Source organism: Lactuca sativa, chromosome 1, assembly GCF_002870075.4.
Source record: "Lactuca sativa cultivar Salinas chromosome 1, Lsat_Salinas_v11, whole genome shotgun sequence".
Lineage (NCBI taxonomy): Eukaryota > Viridiplantae > Streptophyta > Magnoliopsida > Asterales > Asteraceae > Lactuca > Lactuca sativa.
In genome coordinates this window covers 111,876,171-111,897,642 of record NC_056623.2, presented here as the reverse complement: position 1 = coordinate 111,897,642, position 21,472 = coordinate 111,876,171, and the positions used below count along the sequence as shown (strand labels likewise).

The window sequence follows — 21,472 nt, the reverse complement described above, 5'->3', positions numbered from 1 at the left end:
ACATGGTATTGAGCAAGGTTTGGATTGGCGTCTAGCATACGCACGATTTTTTTTCTTCCCACTCAACATCTTTGTTTGCCCTACACGATCTAACGCTTCTCTCACGTGTGTCCCGCTGCAATTTCTGTCCAATAATCCCCATCGATACCACCTACTCCTACAACGTGTTCTCGCTTACCTGTCTTTCCGCTGCCTACTTTCTTCCTTGTTGGTGTCGTACAAGTGGTTCTACTACAACTCATCTTCTTGCGGTAAGTCTCCTGTTTATTTTTACGTGTTTTTACTTCTATCTTATTTCTTTGCTTTTCCGGATTTACAATGAGTACCACTCCAGCCGGTTCTTCCACCACAGCCCCTACCGCTCAACAGTTGGTATATGCTGTAACAAATGTCTATAACCAGTTTAGTTTCATATTGACTTCTGATGACTCTAAATATAAATTGTGGTGTCGTATATTTAAAGACATTTGTCAAGGCGCCAAGGTTCTTGGACACATTACTGGAAAATCTAAACCAACAGGTGACGATGATGAAGACTGGCACTCAATTGATTCTCGTGTGAAATCATGGTTCTACTCGACTTGTGATCCCATTGTGTTGCAGGTTATTACTACTGATAAATGCACTGCAAAGAACTTATGGGATAACCTCCAGGAATTCTTTCTCAATAATAAAATGCCTCGGATGTTGCAACTACAAGAACAGTTTCGTAACACCAAGAAAGGCGCATCCTCTATTCACGATTACTGCCACAATCTCAAACACTTTGCTGATGCTATACATGATGTTGACTTCGATATATCTGAAGTGGAGCTTGTTATGCAAATTCTTCGTGGTCTACCGCCCTCCTACCAAAGTATTATCGATGTTGTCATGAATACTAAACCGTTCCCATCTTTTTTAGAAGCCAAAAATATGCTTCTACTCCATGAAAAATCATGAAGACAACCACGACATGATGCAAGCCCCGACAAACATCACAACAACTGCTCTTTATTCCGTTTCACAACAATCCGGAAAATCAAAAAATAAATGGAATAAAAATCAAAATAATAATCGGGTTTATTCTAAAGGAGGGGGAAATTCTAGTAATTCTACTAGTGCAAACCAATTTGTAGGCACTTCTCCAAGACAAAATTTTCAATTTGCAGGTATAATGGGGTCCCATCCAAGCACTACTGGTCAACATCTCCACATTAGCAACAATATTTTTTTAGGGTCAAAATGGTGGTCCTAGCTCTCCTTGGGGATATGTGATGCCCTCAAATGGACAGCCTCAATCGCCATATGCTGCTACCAGCACTTTTCCTGCACACAAGCAAGCTAACATGGCCCAACAAGCATAGCTGTCAACCCATTTTTCTGCTCAACAGCCCAACACTGCATACCTATTGGTCCAACAACATGCTGCCCTTTTTGGGCAGCCCATTTCCATGCAATTTCGGCCCAACAGCCAAAGTTTAGCCTACCGGCAACATAATAATATTTCTCAAGGTCCGGGTTCGACTTCTTCAACACAACCCACATATTTAGCATCGGTTTTTCAAGCAATGTCCAGCCAACCGTCACCGGATAATCAATATTACATGGATACGGGAGCAAGCTCACACATGAACTTCAACCAAGGTAACATGTTTTCTATATCACCGTGTAATTCTAAGTTCATCATGGTCGGTAATGGTGCTATTATTCTGGTTTCTCACATTGGCCAAACATATCTTCCTTATTCTCAAGATAAATTCTTACTTAAAAATGTCCTTGTGTCCAACAAAATAATTAAAAACTTAGTGACTATGCGTAAATTCACTACTGATAATTGGGTTTCTGTCTCTTTTGACCGTTTTTGTTTTTCCGTAAAGGATCTTAATACAGATGTTGTCCTACAACGATGTGATAGTGCTGATGATTTGTACCCGTGCACTCCTTCTTCCGTTCCTACGGTTTCTGCTACAACTTTTACCACAATTTCTCTTCCCACATGGCATCATCGTTTAGGACATCCTGGATCTTCCGTACTCAAGTTTTTGCAGTCTCGTCATTTTATTTCTAGTAGCACTAATAAAGTTCCAATTTGTCATGCTTGTCAACTTGGAAAACATTGCTGCTTACCTTTTTCTTCCTCTTTATCTAAAACTACTCATGTGTTTGAACTTATTCATTCGGATTTATGGACATCTCCTATTACTAGCTTGAGTGGTTTTAAATATTATATATTATTTCTCGATGACTTCTCTCATTTTTTTGGGTTTTTCCTTTTCGTGCAAAATCTGAAGTATATTTTGTTTGTTGCAATTTTCAAATGTATGTTAAAAGTCAATTTAAACTGATATTCAATCCTTTCAATGTGATAACGATCGAGAATTTAATAACCACTTACTTCTTAAACATCTTCAATCCAATGGCATTACTATTCGTTTCTTTTGTCCATACACGTCCCAACAAAATGGCAAAGCTGAATGCTTCATTCGTTCCATCAATAATATTATACGTACACTTCTGTTTCAAGCTTCCTTAGCATCTTCATTTTGGACTGAAGCTCTTCTCACTGCTGTTCACACCTTAAATCTGATTCCCACTACCACTCTATCTTTTAAGACACCCTTTGAGGTCCTCTTTGGTTTCTTCCCTAAGTGTAATCACCTTCGTGTCTTTGGATGTTTGTGTTATCCTAACACATCGTCTACTTCCCCTTACAAACTCTCTCCTCGGTCTACCGCTTGTATTTATCTTGGTCCCACTCCGGATCACAAGGGATACAAGTGTCTAGATATCGTCACTCAACGCATTATCATATCTCGTCACGTCATATTCGATGAATATCGCTTTCTTTATTCGGATTTTTATACATCCCCTTCTGAGTCTGACTATAATCACTTCGTTCCCGATGATGATCCTCCATCAATTCTCCCCTCATCTGCGACTACTCATTCTATCGGTCATGTGGCATCTATGCCACCACCTTCCTCTCCTACTCCTCCTCCTCCTCCTCCTCAATCGCCAAGTCACCCTATGATCACTCGATCACAGACAGGCTCTCTAAAACCTCGTACTATCCTTAATCTCTCTGCTACCTCTAATTTCTCTCCTATTCCCACTTGGAAATGTCAGCTCTAATTGAAAATCACACCTGGGATCTTGTTCCACGCCCTCCTACTGCCAACATTGTCGGTTGTCGTTGGCTCTATCGCCATAAGTTTGATTCTCACGGTAATCTCGATCGTTACAAAGGGCGCCTTGTAGCTCAGGGATTCTCTCAGCAACTAGGTCTAGATTTTGATGACACTTTTAGCCCTATTGTCAAACCACCCACCATTCTTACTGTTCTCAATATTGTTTTCTCTCGTCACTGACCTATTCACCAACTTGATGTCAAAAATGTCTTCCTTTACGGTGACTTAAGTGAGGAGGTATACATGAAACAACATCCCGAATATGTTCATCCTACTTTCCTTGATCACGTATGTTGTCTTCGTAAGGCCCTATATGGCCTCAAACAAGCTCCTCGTGCGTGGTATCAACGATTCGCGATATACATCTCTTCTTGTGGATTTATCAGCAGTCGCTCAAACAGTTCCCTTTTCACGTTTCACAATGATTCGGAAACTATCTATCTTCTTGTTTATGTTGATGATATCATCCTCACGGTTTCCAACCCATCCCTCATCACGAGATTCATTACGTGTCTCTCATCTGAGTTTTACATGACGGACCTCGGTCCACTGTCCTTTTTTCTCAGAATTTCTGCTACACGCTCGGCAAATAGTCTGTTTCTTTCACAGACAACATTTGCTATGGAGATCCTATCCTGCGCTGACATGACCTCCTATAATCCGTGTAGTACTCCCACGGACACCAAACCGAAACTCTCTTTATTCGGGAAATCGGTTTCTGATCCAACCTTATACAAAAGTCTTGTTGGGGCTCTATAATATCTCACCTTTACTTGTCTATATATTGCATATACGGTTCAACAGATCTGTCTCTTTATGCATGATCCTCGAGAACCGCACTTCTTAGCCCTCAAACGTATTCTGCGTTATCTTCAGGGTACTCTTCATCATGGTCTGTTCATTTGTCCATCTCATGTCGATCGTTTGGTTTCTTATTCTGATGCAAACTGGGCTGGCTGTTCTTTGACACACCGGTCTATGTCTGGGTTCTGTGTTTATCTTGGTGATCATCTGGTCTCATGGTCTTCAAAACGTCAACATGTTGTGTCTCGGTCTAGTGCTGAAGCTGAGTATCGGGGGGTAGTGAATGTTGTTGCTGAAACTGCTTGCTCTGTAATCTTCTTCTTGAACTATCTTGCCCTCTTTTTCGTTCTACAGTTGTGTTTTGTGACAATGTGAGTGCCATGTACTTAGCCTCTAATCCAGTTCAACACCAAAGAACCAAACATGTGGAAATTGACTTACACTTTGTTAGGGAACACGTTGCCATTGGTGAGGTTCATGTTTTGCATGTTCGATCAGCAGATCAGTTCGCAGATATCTTTACTAAAGGACTACCTACACAATTATTTCTTGACTTTCGGGACAGTTTAAGCATTAGGGAACCTCCCGCTCAAACTGAGGGGGAGTGTTGATTGTATTATTTATTTTCATGTTTAGTGTAGGTATTATATATATATATATATATATATATATATATATATATATTATATAGATAAGGGTCCTTTATGTAATTATCTCATACTCTGTATTATTTATACTATGGAATACAATGCAAACCTAAGGGGCACTTTCCACACAAACAACAAGTCATAAATTGCATGGAAACTTAGATCTAGTAATCAAGGAAAGGAAAGACATGAGCTTGAGGACTTAAAAAGGTTCAAAAGCTCCACAGCTAGTTGATGATGAAGTCAAGATGCCAACAAATGCACCACTATGATCTTCTTCTTCCTCAATGAGCTTCAAAGACCCCAAAAACTCATGAATAACACCAAAGGTTCCCAGATCACCTTAATCAAATTATCCGTACATGAATGGGTCTATATCTCTCTTTTCCAAAGGTTCTAAGCCTTATGATAACCTATCTTCAGGCCACGGTCCTGAATTAGGAAAGCGATTCGGGACAGGGCGTTACACATAAATTTTCAAAAGATGGTGTGGGATGTAGTTCTGTTCAAATTGTTGTTCAAAAAGAAGTTGATCCAAAAGATGTTGAAGTAGTGAATGAAGAACAAATGAAAAAGAATGAATAAATTGAGAAGATGAGACAAATGCAGATTAAGCTAGATAGAATCGATGCCGAAAAGAGGGATAAAGAAGAAATAGAGGTTACTCTAAGACTTTTGTAGCCTAAGTAGGCTATGCAAAGAATGCAAGATGTTTTAATTAAGAAGGTTGCGAAATATTGGCTTGAACCTAACTCATCATATGTTGTTGAGAACACTGCAGAATGCCAATTGGACTTACCAATGTGTGGAAAAGAATTTTTGTTTACAAGTTTCAATCATATGGGCATACTTCCTTTGTCTAAAAGTGTTTCGAACAAGAATCTTTTCTCTTTTTTTCTCAATAATTCTTAACCTCCGTATGAAGTCTATTCGTTGAAGCGGATCATGACAGTTAAAAAGATTGAAGAAGTTAAGATTGATGAATTTCCAAACTATAGATTCACAATCTTAAGGGGTGAAAACAAAGATCGTTCTGTGGATACTCTTGTTGATCTTCCTTTCATGAATCCTCATGATTGGATCTTACTTTATGAAATTTTGAAGAAGCATGAATCGAAAATTGGTTCACAGCTTTTGCACATTATTCATATGATCCGAAATTATTGCATGGAAGTGAGCAAGATGGATGTTGAGGTGTCAAAGAGTATGAAGAAAAAATCCACTGTGAAACCTCAAGATCAACTTGAACGATTAGAAGAATTGAGAAAAGGACTCATTCAAATAGAGCCTTGGAGAATTGTTTACAACGTACTCGAAGAAGCAAAGGTACAAAACAAGCATCTGTACATGGATGAAAAACATTGTTACAATTTCGATTGCTTGAGTATTGTTCTGTTAAGGGTTGAGATGTATAAAGCAAATACCAAAGAAGACTTGAAGTGGGTATCGAAAGTAATTAGATGGTGGATCCAAGTGAGAATTGTTCTTATGGAAATTCCTAGAGAAGTTTTTGGAGAACAAAAGGGAAGTCATATTTCGCAACTCAATACATAGAGGGAGATTGATAGGATCGTACTTTAATGTGTTGTATTTGAGTTTGTATAGCGAAATGTACTTCATAACGATATTAGATTTTGTGTTGATGTGATTGTAATTGCATTGATTTACCTAGAGTCACAGTTGTTAGTTTGTTATAGTTGACAGTTGCAATTTGTCTAGGTGTCCTGATGTAACGCTTGAATTTCGGTAAGTTCATCTTTTGACGTTACATATTTAAATTGTCCCAAAATTTGACCCTTAAGTTGTACGCGGGGCATACAACAAGGTACGCTTGGCGTACAAGTGATGAAGAGAGTACACGGGGCGTACCTAGTGGTACACTTAGCGTACTCATGCGAGGGTGTGATCGGGGTCCCGGATGCATATGCAGGGCGTATAGCTTCGTACACGTGGCGTACACAATAATTAATGAAAACCCTAATTTTAGGGGTTAGCCACTATATAAGCATCCTTGTGGACTTGAAACCCTTATTTCTCCAGTCTCCTTGTCCCCTTTACCCTACATTCGAACCCTAATCCCATCTTGTGTGATTTTGGAGCTTAAAAGGACATTTGGAAGAGTATTTTGGTGCTTTGAAGGAAGGTTTCCATCCTTGAAGCTTCATTGAAGGAGTGAAGGCTTATAGATCCAGAACCTCATTATATTTGGGCACTCATTTGAGGTATAAAGTCTTGAACTTGATGATTTTTAGCTTAAATCTTTTTTATTTTGGGTTTATGGACCCTTTTGGTCCCATTGATGAGATCTTATCAGTCCACATCATTTATGAAGCTTAGAGTTTCCACTCTTGGTGTTATTTGGGTCGTTGAGTCGTAAAGTTGTCATTTTTGAGGTTGAATTCCGTTCATGCATGAGTTAGGGACATTTTCATGGAAGTAGAATGTTATATTTTGAGTTTGGGTTAATTGGAGGCATGAAAAGTCACCAAGTCAATGACTTTATGGGTCTAGATATTGATTAGGACTGAGATCTATGGTTTAGACATTTGGTATAAGCATTTTACTTCCGTTAAGTAAATTCCGTTTCCGCTAACGGAATACGTCATTTTATAAAAGTTCCGTAATTTGGAGTCGTCAAATAAATAAATATTTAATTATTTATTTATATTTCATGTGATTATTATCTTAGTAAAATAAATATAACTCGTTAATGTTATTCGCATTTAACGAAATAAAGTTATATTATTTTTCAACCATTTAACCCGGGTAAAAAGTTTAAACCCCGTTAAACTTTACCATTGGGTAGTCGTATACCGGGTGCAATACCCGAGGCCTATATAAGGAAGGTGGAACACTTCCTTGAACTCTTTTACCACTCAAGCTCCACTCTCTCACTACTTTCTCTCTCTAGCTCGTTCCCGACTCCAATAACCGCAAATTCCGCCTCCAAAACGTAAGATCTTCTACCCTAACTCGTTCTAAACATCATTTATTGTTGCATTAGCTCAAAAATACACAATATGGCCATCAAAAGGGAGTTAACGGCCTAAGAATCTCCTTAGGCCGTAAACACCAAAAAGGGTGCCAAAAGTCCCGATTTTCCTTCGTTTGAGCTTAGATGCTAGTTGGGGAATTTGCCTAGGGGTGTTTAATCATCAAAATAATAATTTTTAGGGCATAAAAGAGGGTTTACGGCCCAAGCACATGCTTAGGCCGTAAACACCCTTTATCCATGCAAAAATGCCCCAAACACACTTCCAAATCATGTTAGACTTGAGATGTGACCTAGAGAGCTTCCATTTCGAGTTAGGGACAATTGAACAACACCATTTGAGGAGTAAACTAGAGTTTACGGCCCAAGCATATGCTTAGACCGTAAACTCCCCCAAACCATGTCAAATGATAGTTTAAGTCCCTTACAAGGCCCTATACCTTCACTAGAAATTGTTGGAATTAAAACAAGGACCTTAAAATCAATGATTTGGGGGTACACAAGAGTTCATGGCCTAAGCCATGAAGCTTACGGTCGTAAACTCCCAAGGAGTGGCCTTTGGGCCGTAAACTCCAAGGGAGTAAACTCTTGGACCCTTAGACACCCCCTTTAGCCTTGTAAAATTCCGTAGAACCACTTCTATATGCACATGAGACTTAAAAGCAATCAAAAACACTCCTCCCATGAGTTTACGGCCGTAAACTCATGGGGGAAGTGGCCTCCCAACCATAAACTCACTTAGGGTGGGTTTTAGGAGAGTAAACTCCAATGTGAGGTCATACACTCCTTCCGTACAACTCGTTGACCTTCTAGCACTCAACCATAAGACCTTTAATAAAGTTAGGATGTTTAAATGTTTTAAATAGAATATAAGACACTATTTACTTGTAAAACATATATCTCATATGTTACTAGGGTCTTAAAGGGTGTACAAGTCGATACTTGACACCAAACGCTCATCCGACACATTCTCCCAATTTACTCGTTTCAGGTGAGTTCATACCCCTTTAATTGAACCTTTCAAATGTTTTATATGTTTTAGGGGGGATACAAGTCAATTATACATGTTTATGGAAATTAATACAAGTCGATTAATCATGTTACGGAAATTAATCACATGTGATTCACTATCCGTAGTTCAAATCACATGTGATTTACCACTACGTTTTATGAAAAGGATATCCGTTTTTGAAACTATTTTGGATAAATAAACAATTTTCTAAATGTTTCCTTTTGACAAGATTTTTATTAAATAAATTCCTTATAAAATGTAACCACACCAATATATTTATATACGTAAGACTTGAAGGACTTAGGACCGATAGCTCGCCTTATTTCCTATTCTTGTTTGATTGTGGGCTTAGGGTAGTTGATATCCGTCCAACTGTCATTGATTTCTTAGTTATATATAATATATGTTAGTGCTGGATACGAGTATTTTCATTTCATTCGATGTTTAAACCACTAAACTGACAATAATCATACACAATACGTTAACTATAATAGGTATAGTTAAGGCCACTATTACTCACTATTACTATTACTCTATACACTATAATACACTCTATTATGATACTATACATTAATAAGAGAACACACTACGAGTTATACAAAAGACTACTACACTATAACACAAGAGAAAGCACTAATCAAGAGGTAACACACTAACCCACTACGAGATACTCTATTCGCTACGCACTACGCCCAGAGCCTTCTGACAGGAAGTCGACGCTATATGTATAGATCTATACGGGGCAGATGCTATTACATCCCGACTGTTAACTTCAGTCCGCGCCGCACAGGTCCAGGGATGCCACTATTTCACTACACTGTGCATGACCGGGAAGGTCATGGGGTCCTCTATTACTCACACTATCGGTAACATACAGAAATACACTATAACCACACTAAAATACTAAACTAAAAGTAAGTTAATATCCCGAAGTAACCAAGTATCTAACACTACAGGAAGCTTGCACCACTATTATTGACTTCAGACATAACCTATCATATTGCATTATTTATTGGAGATTTAATATTATACTTTTACAATTAATGGTTTTCAAAGATTAAAATTTCATGTTTCTTAAAGGTTTTTCACTCACAATGTATTTCTGGAAAATATAGGATTTTCTAGGTTTTTCCACTACCTAAGAATGTAAATTGCAGTTTTTCATACTATCGGTTCTAATGCTTTTTATACAAATTCTCACACTAGACTCTTATGAACTCACCAGCTTTATGCTGATATTCGTTTTCAAAATAACTTGTATCCTCAGGTCAAAGATAGACAGTTACAGGTGCAACTTTTTGGAGAAGGTGGAGCATACAAGATCCATCTCTTATTTTTGGATTTACTTTTGGTGTTTGTTGAACATTACAAAACAAACTTGTAATTAAACTCACTATGTAATGCAATGGTTGGATGTTTTCTTGTTTTTACTATCATGCAATTGTGATGATACTGTACATGACGTCCTCCACCCTGAAACGTATTCCGCCGTTATCGGTTTTGGGGTGTGACAGATTGGTATCAGAGCATATTTTATAGTGAATCAAGTATATCGACCTATAAAAGATATACGAACTATAAACACTTTGGGACTAAAACACTCTGACTAAGAATATATACTATTAGGTATCTAAAAGATTTAACTAAGTATATATTTGCACACATCACTATAGAACACAGAAGTCAGTATCACCCTAGAACAGAACAAAAGTATTATGATTGTTGGATAGCACAATTGGGCTTAGAGACATATAGTCACATTTGGGGGATGTAGCCTGATCAACTACGTTTTCCTGGGAGTGACTGGCATGTGCCTAAGTTTGGTTGTGGTGTTGCAACAAGTCTAAAACTTACCAACACTACCACAATAACGTTACCATAAGAATACTATAGGAGTATTCTGTATCTCTAAAACATACGTATATGATAACAAAAAGGGTCGTTACTGGTAGGACAATAGTTGCTAAGTGGATACACCACGGTTACTTGTGATTAGGGCGCTATAGAATCAGAATCTGTAGCCTTTGCTTCATTTCCTGTTCTTGTTTGATTGGGGATCTGAAGTTAGGGTTGCTTATTCGAAGGACTATCCTGCTTCGGTTGCATGTAATTGGTATGCACTACGCAAGTATTGGGTCAACTAATAACAATTCATCCTATAAGTATCCTAGATTGGTACGTCTATTAACCTTTCTATTCCCCCTTTTCTTGCATAGAATCATGGCTGGCTTCCACCATCCTGGCGATCCGTACTATCCAAACCAGGGCAATGGAGGATGGCTCGATGAGGAGTCAGACGATGATCACCCGATCCCTTTGGATGACCATCATGCTGAAGGCTTCTCGGATAGCTCCAGCTCCGAACCAGAAGTTAACAACCTACCCTTTGAAGCTTCAAATCCCAACCCCCGTCCGACATTTCAGGGTCCCACTCCCATGTGGGCAATAACCTTGAACCGATGGAGCGAGGAGCAGGGTCAGCCTTTACCTTACGATGGAGACCGAAGCTTCTACAGCATAAGTGAAGGAGGATCAGTGGATCGGGTTCTGCCCATCATAATCCGAAGGATTGCCAAGAATGTCGAGCAGGGTCAAGATGCTATTGGTCGAGTTGTAGAAGTGGATGCCAACTCAAATCTCAACACGGTTCGCATCTGCCAACTCGAAGAAGCCATGGACAGGGCAAGGAGGACCAGCGAGGCTCTGCAGCATCAGCTGGCTGCATCCCAAGCCGAAGTTAGGGAACTCCGAGCACGCCAAAGGACTCATGATCGACACCTTCAAGAAGTTATGCGTCAGCTAGCGGAGCTGAGGATTCGCCCAACAAGTAACCGTCGCCAGTAGAAGACGTCTAGTTACCTCTCTCTTTTGTTTAAAGGACTAGCCTTTCCCCTCTATATTTCGTAGATCACTTGTCTGTAAACATTCCTAGCTTAAAAATACTCTAATTAGCCCTCTAAACTGCCAACATTTTCTTTATGGTTGATGTAAGACCTACTGTTAGGTCAATTTTCATGAACTTGTGTTACATCATTAATACCAGTATATTGGCAGTTGATTTCTCTATTGCTATGACTCTCATTCTAATCCTGGGTTATGTTGATTTAATCCATGAAACACTCTATTCATATTCGCAATAGACTCTTACTGTTGCTGTCATCTCTATGATCTTCCAGTGAAAGATGCCTCCACGAAAGCGTCCAAGTAGAGGAAGACCAGCAACTCAAACCCGTCCTCCACCACCTCCTCTTCCGCAGTTCGATCCAGTGCTGTTCCAAACAGCTATGACAGCAGCCATGGCCCAAATGAACTCCAGAGACGCAAGCGGTGGAAATTCTAGATTTGGTGAAGCCCACCAACGAATGCAGGGATGCACTTATAAGGACTTCATGAACTGTAAACCTACCTTCTTCGATGGTACCGGAGGAATTCTGGCACTGTCTCAATGGTTCAAAAGAACTGAAGCCGTATTTGAAATGTGCTCTTGCCCCGAAGAGAGCAAAATCAAGTTTGCTGCTGCCACCCTCACTAACAGGGCCTTGACATGGTGGAACGGCCATGTCAGCGCACTCTCCCTGGTCACAGCCAATGCCATGGGCTGGGACACTCTAAAAGACCTTATGAGAGGGGAGTACTGCCCTAGGGGGGAAGTTCAGAAACTTAAGGAAGAACTCTGGAACCTCAAGATGAAAGGGACTGACATAACAGCATACACGGCCAGGTTCTGCGACTTGGCGGCTATGTGTCCCAACATGATCCCATCCGAAAACAAGAAGATTGAATGATACATCTGGGGTTTAGTGCCCCTGTATCGAGGAAATGTTCTAGCCTCACGCCCTACCACCTTTGACAGCGCCAAGGAATTGGCTCAGAGTCTGATCAACCATGAAGCCCCTTCCACACCAGCAACAACAACCACAACCACAACTACCACTACACCCCCGATTCATTTGACAGAAAAAGGAAGCGATGGGATAAGAAGAAAGGCAAGAAAACTCAAACCTCCTCCAAGGACCAGCAAATCGTGGCGGTCCATGCTGCCACTACTCCAGCCACCCCTGCACCACTAAAAGCTTATAGTGGGAAGCTACCCAAGTGTCCCAGGTGCCCTTTCCACCACAACGGCCCCTGCCGTGAATTACAGTGTTCCAACTGCGGCCGGAAGGGCCATACTGTCCGATTTTGCAAGGCCCCTCCCAAACCTATCACACAGGTTCCTGGTACAGGAGTGACCCCGTCTTGTTATGGCTGCGGTGAAGCTGGTCATTTTAAGAAGAACTGCCCGAAGACTACAAATGCTGGGGGAACTGGAAGGTTACTCGCTATCGGTCACAATGAAGCGGTAGCGGATCCCACAGTAGTCACGGGTACGTTTCTTCTCAACAACTCTTATGCCTGTGTCTTATTCGATAGTGGGGCAGAAAGAAGCTTCATAAATCGAAACTTTAAACACTTACTCAAACAATCCCCTCAACCACTAAAAGAAACATTTGTCGTAGAGATGGCTAACGGGAAGACCGAAAGCTCTAACGAAATTTACATAGGTTGTACCCTCACGTTAGACGATCACCCATTTCAAATCGATCTTGTACCAGTCTCAATCAAAAATTTCGATGCCATTGTTGGTATGGACTGGTTGAGTCTTCATCATGCCGATATCCTATGCTCCGACAAAGCCATTCGCCTGAATCTTCCAAATCACGAAACCCTATTGGTCTGTGGAGATAAACCGGGTACGAGTCTTCGTATCATCTCCAGTATTCAGGCTCAGAAGTACATGCGCAAGGAATATCGCGCCTTTTTTGCTCACGTTGTGGACACTAGCCAGAAATCGAAAGATCCAAAGGATATTCCCGTTGTATGAAAATTCCCTGATGTTTTCCCAGAGGATCTTCCAGGTCTACCTCCCAAACGTCAAGTGGAGTTCAGAATCGACCTAGTCCCGGGAGCTACTCCCATTGCTAAATCGCCCTATCGTCTAGTGCATGCCGAAATGCAAGAACTATCCGGTCAACTCAACGAATTGCTCAACAAAGGTTTTATAAGACCGAGCTTCTCACCTTGGGGAGCTCCGGTCTTGTTCGTGAAGAAGAAGGATGGATCGTTTGGATGTGCATCGATTATAGGGAACTCAATAAACTCACGGTCAAAAATCGCTACCCTCTCCCTCGTATCGACGACCTATTCGACCAACTGCAAGGAGCAAGCTATTTCTCCAAAATTGATCTTAGATCCGGGTACCACCAGTTACGGGTGCTTGAGGAAGATGTCAGCCTTCCGAACCCGTTACGGGCATTTTGAGTTCTTAGTGATGCCCTTTGGACTGACTAACGCCCCCGCTGTATTCATGGACTTGATGAATAGGGTGTGTCGTCCATATCTAGATCAGTTCGTCATCGTCTTCATTGACGATATACTCGTCTACTCTCGAAGCGAGGAAGAACACAAGGATCACCTGCGACAAGTCCTGGAAACGCTGCGATCAGAGAAGTTATATGTGAAGTTCTCTAAGTGCGAGTTTTGGATCCGAAGAGTTGAATTCTTAGGACACGTGGTTAGTGAAGACGGAATCCATGTGGATCCCTCAAAAATTAAAGCTATTGAGAACTGGTCAGCACCAAAGACGCCTACAGAAATTCGTCAATTTCTAGGCCTCGCTGGCTACTACCGTAGATTCATCCAAAACTTCTCTCGGATTGCGAAGCCTCTCACCATGTTGACGCAGAAGGGTGTATCATTCGACTGGGAAGAGAAACAGGAGGAGGCATTCCAAACCCTGAAGCGAGCCCTATGCACCGCACCGGTATTATCCCTTCCCGAAGGGACAGACGATTTTGTAGTATAATGCGATGCATCAAATCAGGGGCTTGGTTGTGTCTTGATGCAATGAGGTAAGGTCATCGCCTATGCCTCAAGATAGCTAAAGACACATGAGGTGAACTACACTACTCACTACCTCGAGTTAGGAGCGGTTGTCTTCGCACTAAAAATCTGGAGACACTACTTGTATGGGACGAAGAGCGTGGTGTACACTGATCACAAAAGCCTCCAACACATACTGAACCAGAAGGAACTCAACATGAGGCAGCGTCAATGGGTCGAACTACTTAGTGATTACGATTGCGAAATCCGATACCACCCGGGGAAAGCCAACGTAGTGGCAGACGCCCTGAGTAGGAAGGAGTATTCTGGACGAAGAACCAAGTCATTGACAATGACCATCCGTTCGCATCTATCTGCGCAGATCAGGGAGGCTCAGCTGGAAGCCTTAAAACTGGAGAATCTAACGGGGGAATCCCTGCGCGGAATGGATAAAAGTTTGGAGGTCAAGGGTGACGGATCCTACTACTTCATGGACCGAATCTGGACTCCGCGCCATGGAGGTTTCAGAGACTTGGTCATGAGGGAAGCACACAACACTCGCTACTCCATTCACCCAGGTTCAGATAAGATGTATCTGGATCTCAAAAAGCTATACAGGTGGCCTAACATGAAAGCGGAGATCGCTACCTTTGTGAGCAAGTGCCTTACTTGCACGAAGGTCAAGGTCGAATATCAAAAGCCATCAGGACTCCTCCAACAACCAGAGATACCGGAATGGAATTAGGAGCGGATCACAATGGATTTCATAACCAAGCTACCCAAGACAGCAGGTGGGTTGGATACCATTTGGGTCACCGTCGACAGATTGACCAAGTCTGCACACTTCCTACCCATCAAAGAAACGGACAAGATGGAGAAACTCACAAGAACATACATAAAGGAAATAGTACGGCTGCATGGCGTCCCCATATCTATTATCTCGGATAGAGATAGTAGGTTTACTTCGAGATTTTGGCAATTACTTCAAAAAGCATTGGGGACGAGGCTGGACATGAGTACAGCTTACCATCCGCAGACTGACGGACAAAGTGAGAGGACGATCCAAACCTTAGAAGATATGCTACGAGCTTGTGTGATTGACTTTGGAAAATCGTGGGACACACACTTACCTCTTGTGGAGTTTTCCTACAACAATAGTTATCATACAAGTATCAAGGCAGCTCCATTCGAAGCCCTCTACGGCTGGAAGTGCAGATCCCCTTTGTGTTGGGCTGAGGTGGGTGACACTCAGTTAGCTAAAGGACGAGTTCCTGACAGCGCCCTCACTGGTACGGAGATCATTCGAGAGATGACTGAAAAGATTGTACAGATTCGTGAACGACTAAAAGCCGCTAGGGATCGACAGAAAAGCTACGCAGACAAACGAAGAAAACCCTTGGAATTCCATGTGGGAGACCGAGTCCTTTTGAAGGTCTCGCCCTGGAAGGGCACGATACGCTTCGGAAAGCGTGGAAAGCTGAACCCAAGATACATAGGGCCTTTTGAGATTCTCGCCAGAATCGGCCCTGTAGCTTACATACTCAACCTACCCCACGAGCTAAGCAACATACACCCTACCTTCCACGTCTCAAACTTGAAGAAATGCCTGTCCGACGAGACTCTCGTGATTCCCCTTGACAAGATCGAGGTCAATGAGAGCCTCAACTTCGTGGAAGAGCCTGCGGAGATTATGAATCGGGAAGTAAAACGAACGAAACAAAGCCGCATCCCAATTGTTAGAGTTCGGTGGAACGCCAGGCGGGGACCGGAATTTACTTGGGAGCACGAAGATCAAATGAAACTCAAATATCCCCATCTCTTCGCTTAGTGGTATTGTAATACTTATCTGTATGAATTCTAAATTTCGGGACGAAATTCCCTTAACGGGGGGATGATGTGACAACCCAAATTTATTTCCGTTAAATAAATTCCGTTTCCGCTAACGGAATACGTCATTTTATAAAAGTTCCGTAATTTGGAGTCGTCAAATAAATAAATATTTAATTATTTATTTATATTTCATGTTATTATTATCTTAGTAAAATAAATATAACTCGTTAATGTTATTCCCATTTAACGAAATAAAGTTATATTATTTTTCAACCATTTAACCCAGGTAAAAAGTTTAAACCCTGTTAAACTTTACCATTGGGTAGTCGTATACCGGGTGCAATACCCGAGGCCTATATAAGGAAGGTGGAACACTTCCTTGAACTCTTTTACCACTCAAGCTCCACTCTCTCACTACTTTCTCTCTCTAGCTCGTTCCCGACTCCAATAACCGCAAATTCCGCCTCCAAAACGTAAGATCTTCTACCCTAACTCGTTCTAAACATCATTTATTGTTGCATTAGCTCAAAAATCACACAATATGGCCATAAAAAGGGAGTTTACGGCCTAAGAATCTCCTTAGGCTGTAAACACCAAAAAGGGTGCCAAAAGTCCCGATTTTCCTTCGTTTGAGCTTAGATGCTAGTTGGGGAATTTGCCTAGGGGTGTTTAATCATCAAAATAATAATTTTTAGGGCATAAAAGAGGGTTTACGGCCCAAGCACATGCTTAGGTCGTAAACACCCTTTATCCATGCAAAAATGCCCCAAACACACTTCCAAATCATGTTAGACTTGAGATGTGACCTAGGGAGCTTCCATTTCGAGTTAGGGACAATTGAACAACACCATTTGAGGAGTAAACTAGAGTTTACGGCCCAAGCATATGCTTAGACCGTAAACTCCCCCAAACCATGTCAAATGATAGTTTAAGTCCCCTACAAGGCCGTATACCTTCACTAGAAATTGTTGGAATTAAAACAAGGACCTTAAAATCAATGATTTGGGGGTACACAAGAGTTCACGGCCTAAGCCATGAAGCTTACGGTCGTAAACTCCCAAGGAGTGGCCTTTGGGCCGTAAACTCCAAGGGAGTAAACTCTTAGACCCTTAGACACCCCCTTTAGCCTTGTAAAATTCCGTAGAACCACTTCTATATGCACATGAGACTTGAAAGCAATCAAAAACACTCCTCCCATGAGTTTACGGCCGTAAACTCATGGGGGAAGTGGCCTACTAACCGTAAACTCACTTAGGGTGGGTTTTAGGAGAGTAAACTCCAATGTGAGGTCATACACTCCTTCCATACAACTCGTTAACCTTCTAGCACTCAACCATAAGACCTTTAATAAAGTTAGGATGTTTAAATGTTTTAAATAGAATATAAGAGACTAATTAATTGTAAAACATATATCTCATATGTTACTAGGGTCTTAAAGGGTGTACAAGTCCATACTTGACACCAAACGCTCATCCGACACATTCGCCCGATTTACTCGTTTCAGGTGAGTTCATACCCCTTTAATTGAACCTTTCCAATGTTTTATATGTTTTAGGGGGGATACAAGTCAATTATACATGTTTATGGAAATTAATACAAGTCGATTAATCATGTTACGGAAATTAATCACATGTGATTCACTATCCGTAGTTCAAATCACATGTGATTTACCACTACGTTTTATGAAAAGGATTTCTGTTTTTGAAACTATTATGGATAAATAAACAATTTTCTAAATGTTTCCTTTTGACAAGATTTTTATTAAATAAATTCTTTATAAAATGTAACCACACCAATATATTTATATACGTAAGACTTGAAGGACTTAGGACCGATAGCTCGCCTTATTTCCTGTTCTTGTTTGATTGTGGGCTTAGGGTAGTTGATATCCGTCCGAATATCATTGATTTCTTAGTTATATATAATATATGTTAGTGCTGGATACGAGTATTTTCATTTCATTCGATGTTTAAACCACTAAACTGACAATAATCATACACACTAAGTTAACTATAATAGGTATAGTTAATGCCACTATTACTAACTATGACTATTACTCTATACACTATAATACACTCTATTACGATACTATACATTAATAAGAGAACACACTACGAGTTATACAAACGACTACTACACTATAACACAAGAGAAAGCACTAATCAAGAGGTAACACACTAACCCACTACGAGATACTCTATTCGCTACGCACTACGCCCAGAGCCTTCTGACAGGTAGACGACGCTATATGTATAGATCTATACGGGGCAGACGCTATTACATCCCGACTGTTAACTTCAGTCCGCGCCGCACAGGTCCAGGGATGCCACTATTTCACTACATTGTGCATGACCGGGAAGGTCATGGGGTCCACTATTACTCACACTACCGGTAACATACAGAAATACACTATAACCACACTAAAATACTAAACTAAAAGTAAGTTAATATCCCGAAGTAACCAAGTATCTAACACTACAGGAAGCTTGCACCACTATTATTGACTTCAGACATAACCTATCATATTGCATTATTTATTGGAGATTTAATATTATACTTTTACAATAAATGGTTTTCAAAGATGAAAATTTCATGTTTCTTAAAGGTTTTTCACTCACAATGTATTTCTGGAAAATATAGGATTTTCTAGGTTTTTCCACTACCTAAGAATGTAAATTGCAGTTTTTCATACTATCGGTTCTAATGCTTTTTATACAAATTCTCACACTAAACTCTTATGAACTCACCAGCTTTATGCTGATATTCGTTTTCAAAATAACTTGTATCCTCAGGTCAAAGATAGACAGTTACAGGTGCAGCTTTTTGGAGAAGGTGGTGCATACAAGATCCATCTCTTATTTTTGGATTTACTTTTGGTGTTTGTTGAACATTACAAAACACACTTGTAATTAAACTCACTATGTAATGCAATGGTTGGATGTTTTCTTGTTTTTACTATCATGCAATTGTGATGATACTGTACATGACGTCCTCCACCCTGAAATGTATTCCGCCGTTATCGGATTTGGGGTGTAACACTATTATATGAGCTTGTAGATTTGCATGATAGTATTGGTCAGTCAGTGATTGGATGACCTGATTAGGTTATTATTGGTTCGGATACTTGATGCTCGAATGTTGCTTGCTTTGTGCTTTTAGGAGTTCTAACTAGTTTCATCAAACTTGTAAACGAATATGCTAATTTACATATCATGGGAACTAAATAATTTTAGAAGGTTAGGTTTTAAATCAATTGCACAACTCTTGTTTGAGTCCAACCATTGTAATGTGAGACCTCTCATTTGACGAATTATCTAGTTTTAGTGATATGTGATGGTATTCATGATCTAGTTAGAGGGAGATAACGGGAGTTCCTTCTGCAGTTGATGGAGGAGAATGGTATGGAGAGGCCCTAGGAGAACCTAGGAGGAGATCTAGCGATGGGAGCCTTATATGTGAGGGATGGATATATGGATTTAGAGTAACCTAGTTGAGACAAAGCAATTCTCAAGGTAGTTACGAATGGATGTGAAAGGTAGTATGGACCTATACTACTGGAAGTAGAGGATCCGTACTTGATTAAAGGAGGGTTGCGATAAAATTAGGAAGCTTGTAGGGTTGTGATCCCCGATATAATTTGATGTGTATTTTGATAGTTTGTGGTCTATTTTTTAGTGTGGTGGTATTGCGGGGCAGACCAGTTGGCAGTTCTAGTGTCGAGGAAGGTTCAGGCTCAGGATCTGGAGCATGGCAGCTCGATGAGAAGACTAGGGAGTTTCTCTCATCATAGATTACTCGTTTCATTCTCGATCAGACTCCTGTGATCTTCAACTCGGTCAAGGAGGGTATCTTGGAGGTTTTGGAGGAGCGATTGAGCTCTTTTCGTTCTGAGATGATGGCATTAGAAGGAGCTCGATCTTTGACATCCAGGGAGTTCCGGGCATATAGAGCACTAGACTATCATGGGGTGAAGGACCCAATTGCGAGTATGCATTGGTTAGAAGATGTTGCCAACGATTTCCGCACTAGTCGCTCTCCCGAGGGATACAAGGTCAGACTAGCTTCATGCCTTCTGAAGGATAGGGCTCGAGACTGGTGGGAGGAGGTAGGTAGTGTTGTGGGTGATGATGTTGTAGATGGGATGATCTAGGATGATTTTTTGACCAAGTTTCGAGCTGAGTTTGGACCGATTATTGAGGTGTAGCAGTTGGCATGAGAGTTCCAGGATCTCCGCCAGACTGTTGAAGACGGTGGTTGAGATCACAGCTATGTTTAGGGAGTGGGCACTTATGGTTCCACAATATGTGGTGGGTAAGGATATGAAGAAGGCCCAATATCATGAGACGCTGAGGAGTGACATCCGATAGTTTATCAGCCGATCCAGCTTCAAGACGCTGGAGGATATGATCGCTCGAGATAGGGAGAGGGAGATCAACCTGGAGATCGAGAGGAAGAGGAAGCCAAATGAGGTTCAGACATCAGGGGGTTCGGGCAAGAAGCCCAAAATATCGGGTTCCAAATCAAGGGGCCATCAGGGCCGGCCGTAAGCATTGTGGCAAGTGTGGCAGGTTGTATGAGGGTGCGTGCAGGAGTGGTAGTGGTGGTGGTTCTGGCTGCTTCAAGAGCGGCCGGGCCGATCATTATAGTAGGGATTGTACTGCTACCACCACCCATGGATCAGATCTGATTTGCTTTTAATTGCAATCAGAGAGGCCATAAGAAGGCCCAATGTCTGAGTTTGGCTGCAGCAGGAACAGTGTCAGCACCCGTTCCTGTGTAACGACCCAATTTTCATGACCAAAAATTTCGTTTTAAAAACATTACTTTTAGAAAATATAAAAGGCTAAAACATTGTCTGATCAAAATATCACACCAGTGAACCGTGTCTAAAAACCAATTCATACATTTAATTAAAATATCAGAGTACAAATCCCAGTGAAGCTCGTAAATGCGGAAATCGGAGAGTGTGTGCGTGACGTGCCGCTACCGCGCCGGCTCCTTTCCCCTAGCTGAGGAGGTACCTGAAACCAAACTGAAAACTGTAAGCACAAGGCTTAGTGAGTTCCCCCATAATACCACATACCATGCAACATATAACAATCATTATTCAGCTAGGAGTTACGGGCCTTGCCCACACTCGGGAAGATACGGGCCC

At 41.1% G+C, this 21,472-nt stretch overlaps 1 protein-coding gene across 1 annotated transcript; it reads left to right on the top strand.

Annotated features, from left to right (window-relative positions):
• Positions 1-318: 318 nt before the first annotated feature.
• On the top strand, positions 319-942 carry LOC111921448 (uncharacterized). Its single transcript, XM_023917031.1, has one exon. It carries the CDS (start codon positions 319-321, stop codon positions 940-942), a length of 624 nt encoding a protein of 207 aa, XP_023772799.1.
• The last annotated feature ends 20,530 nt before the right edge of the window (positions 943-21,472 follow it).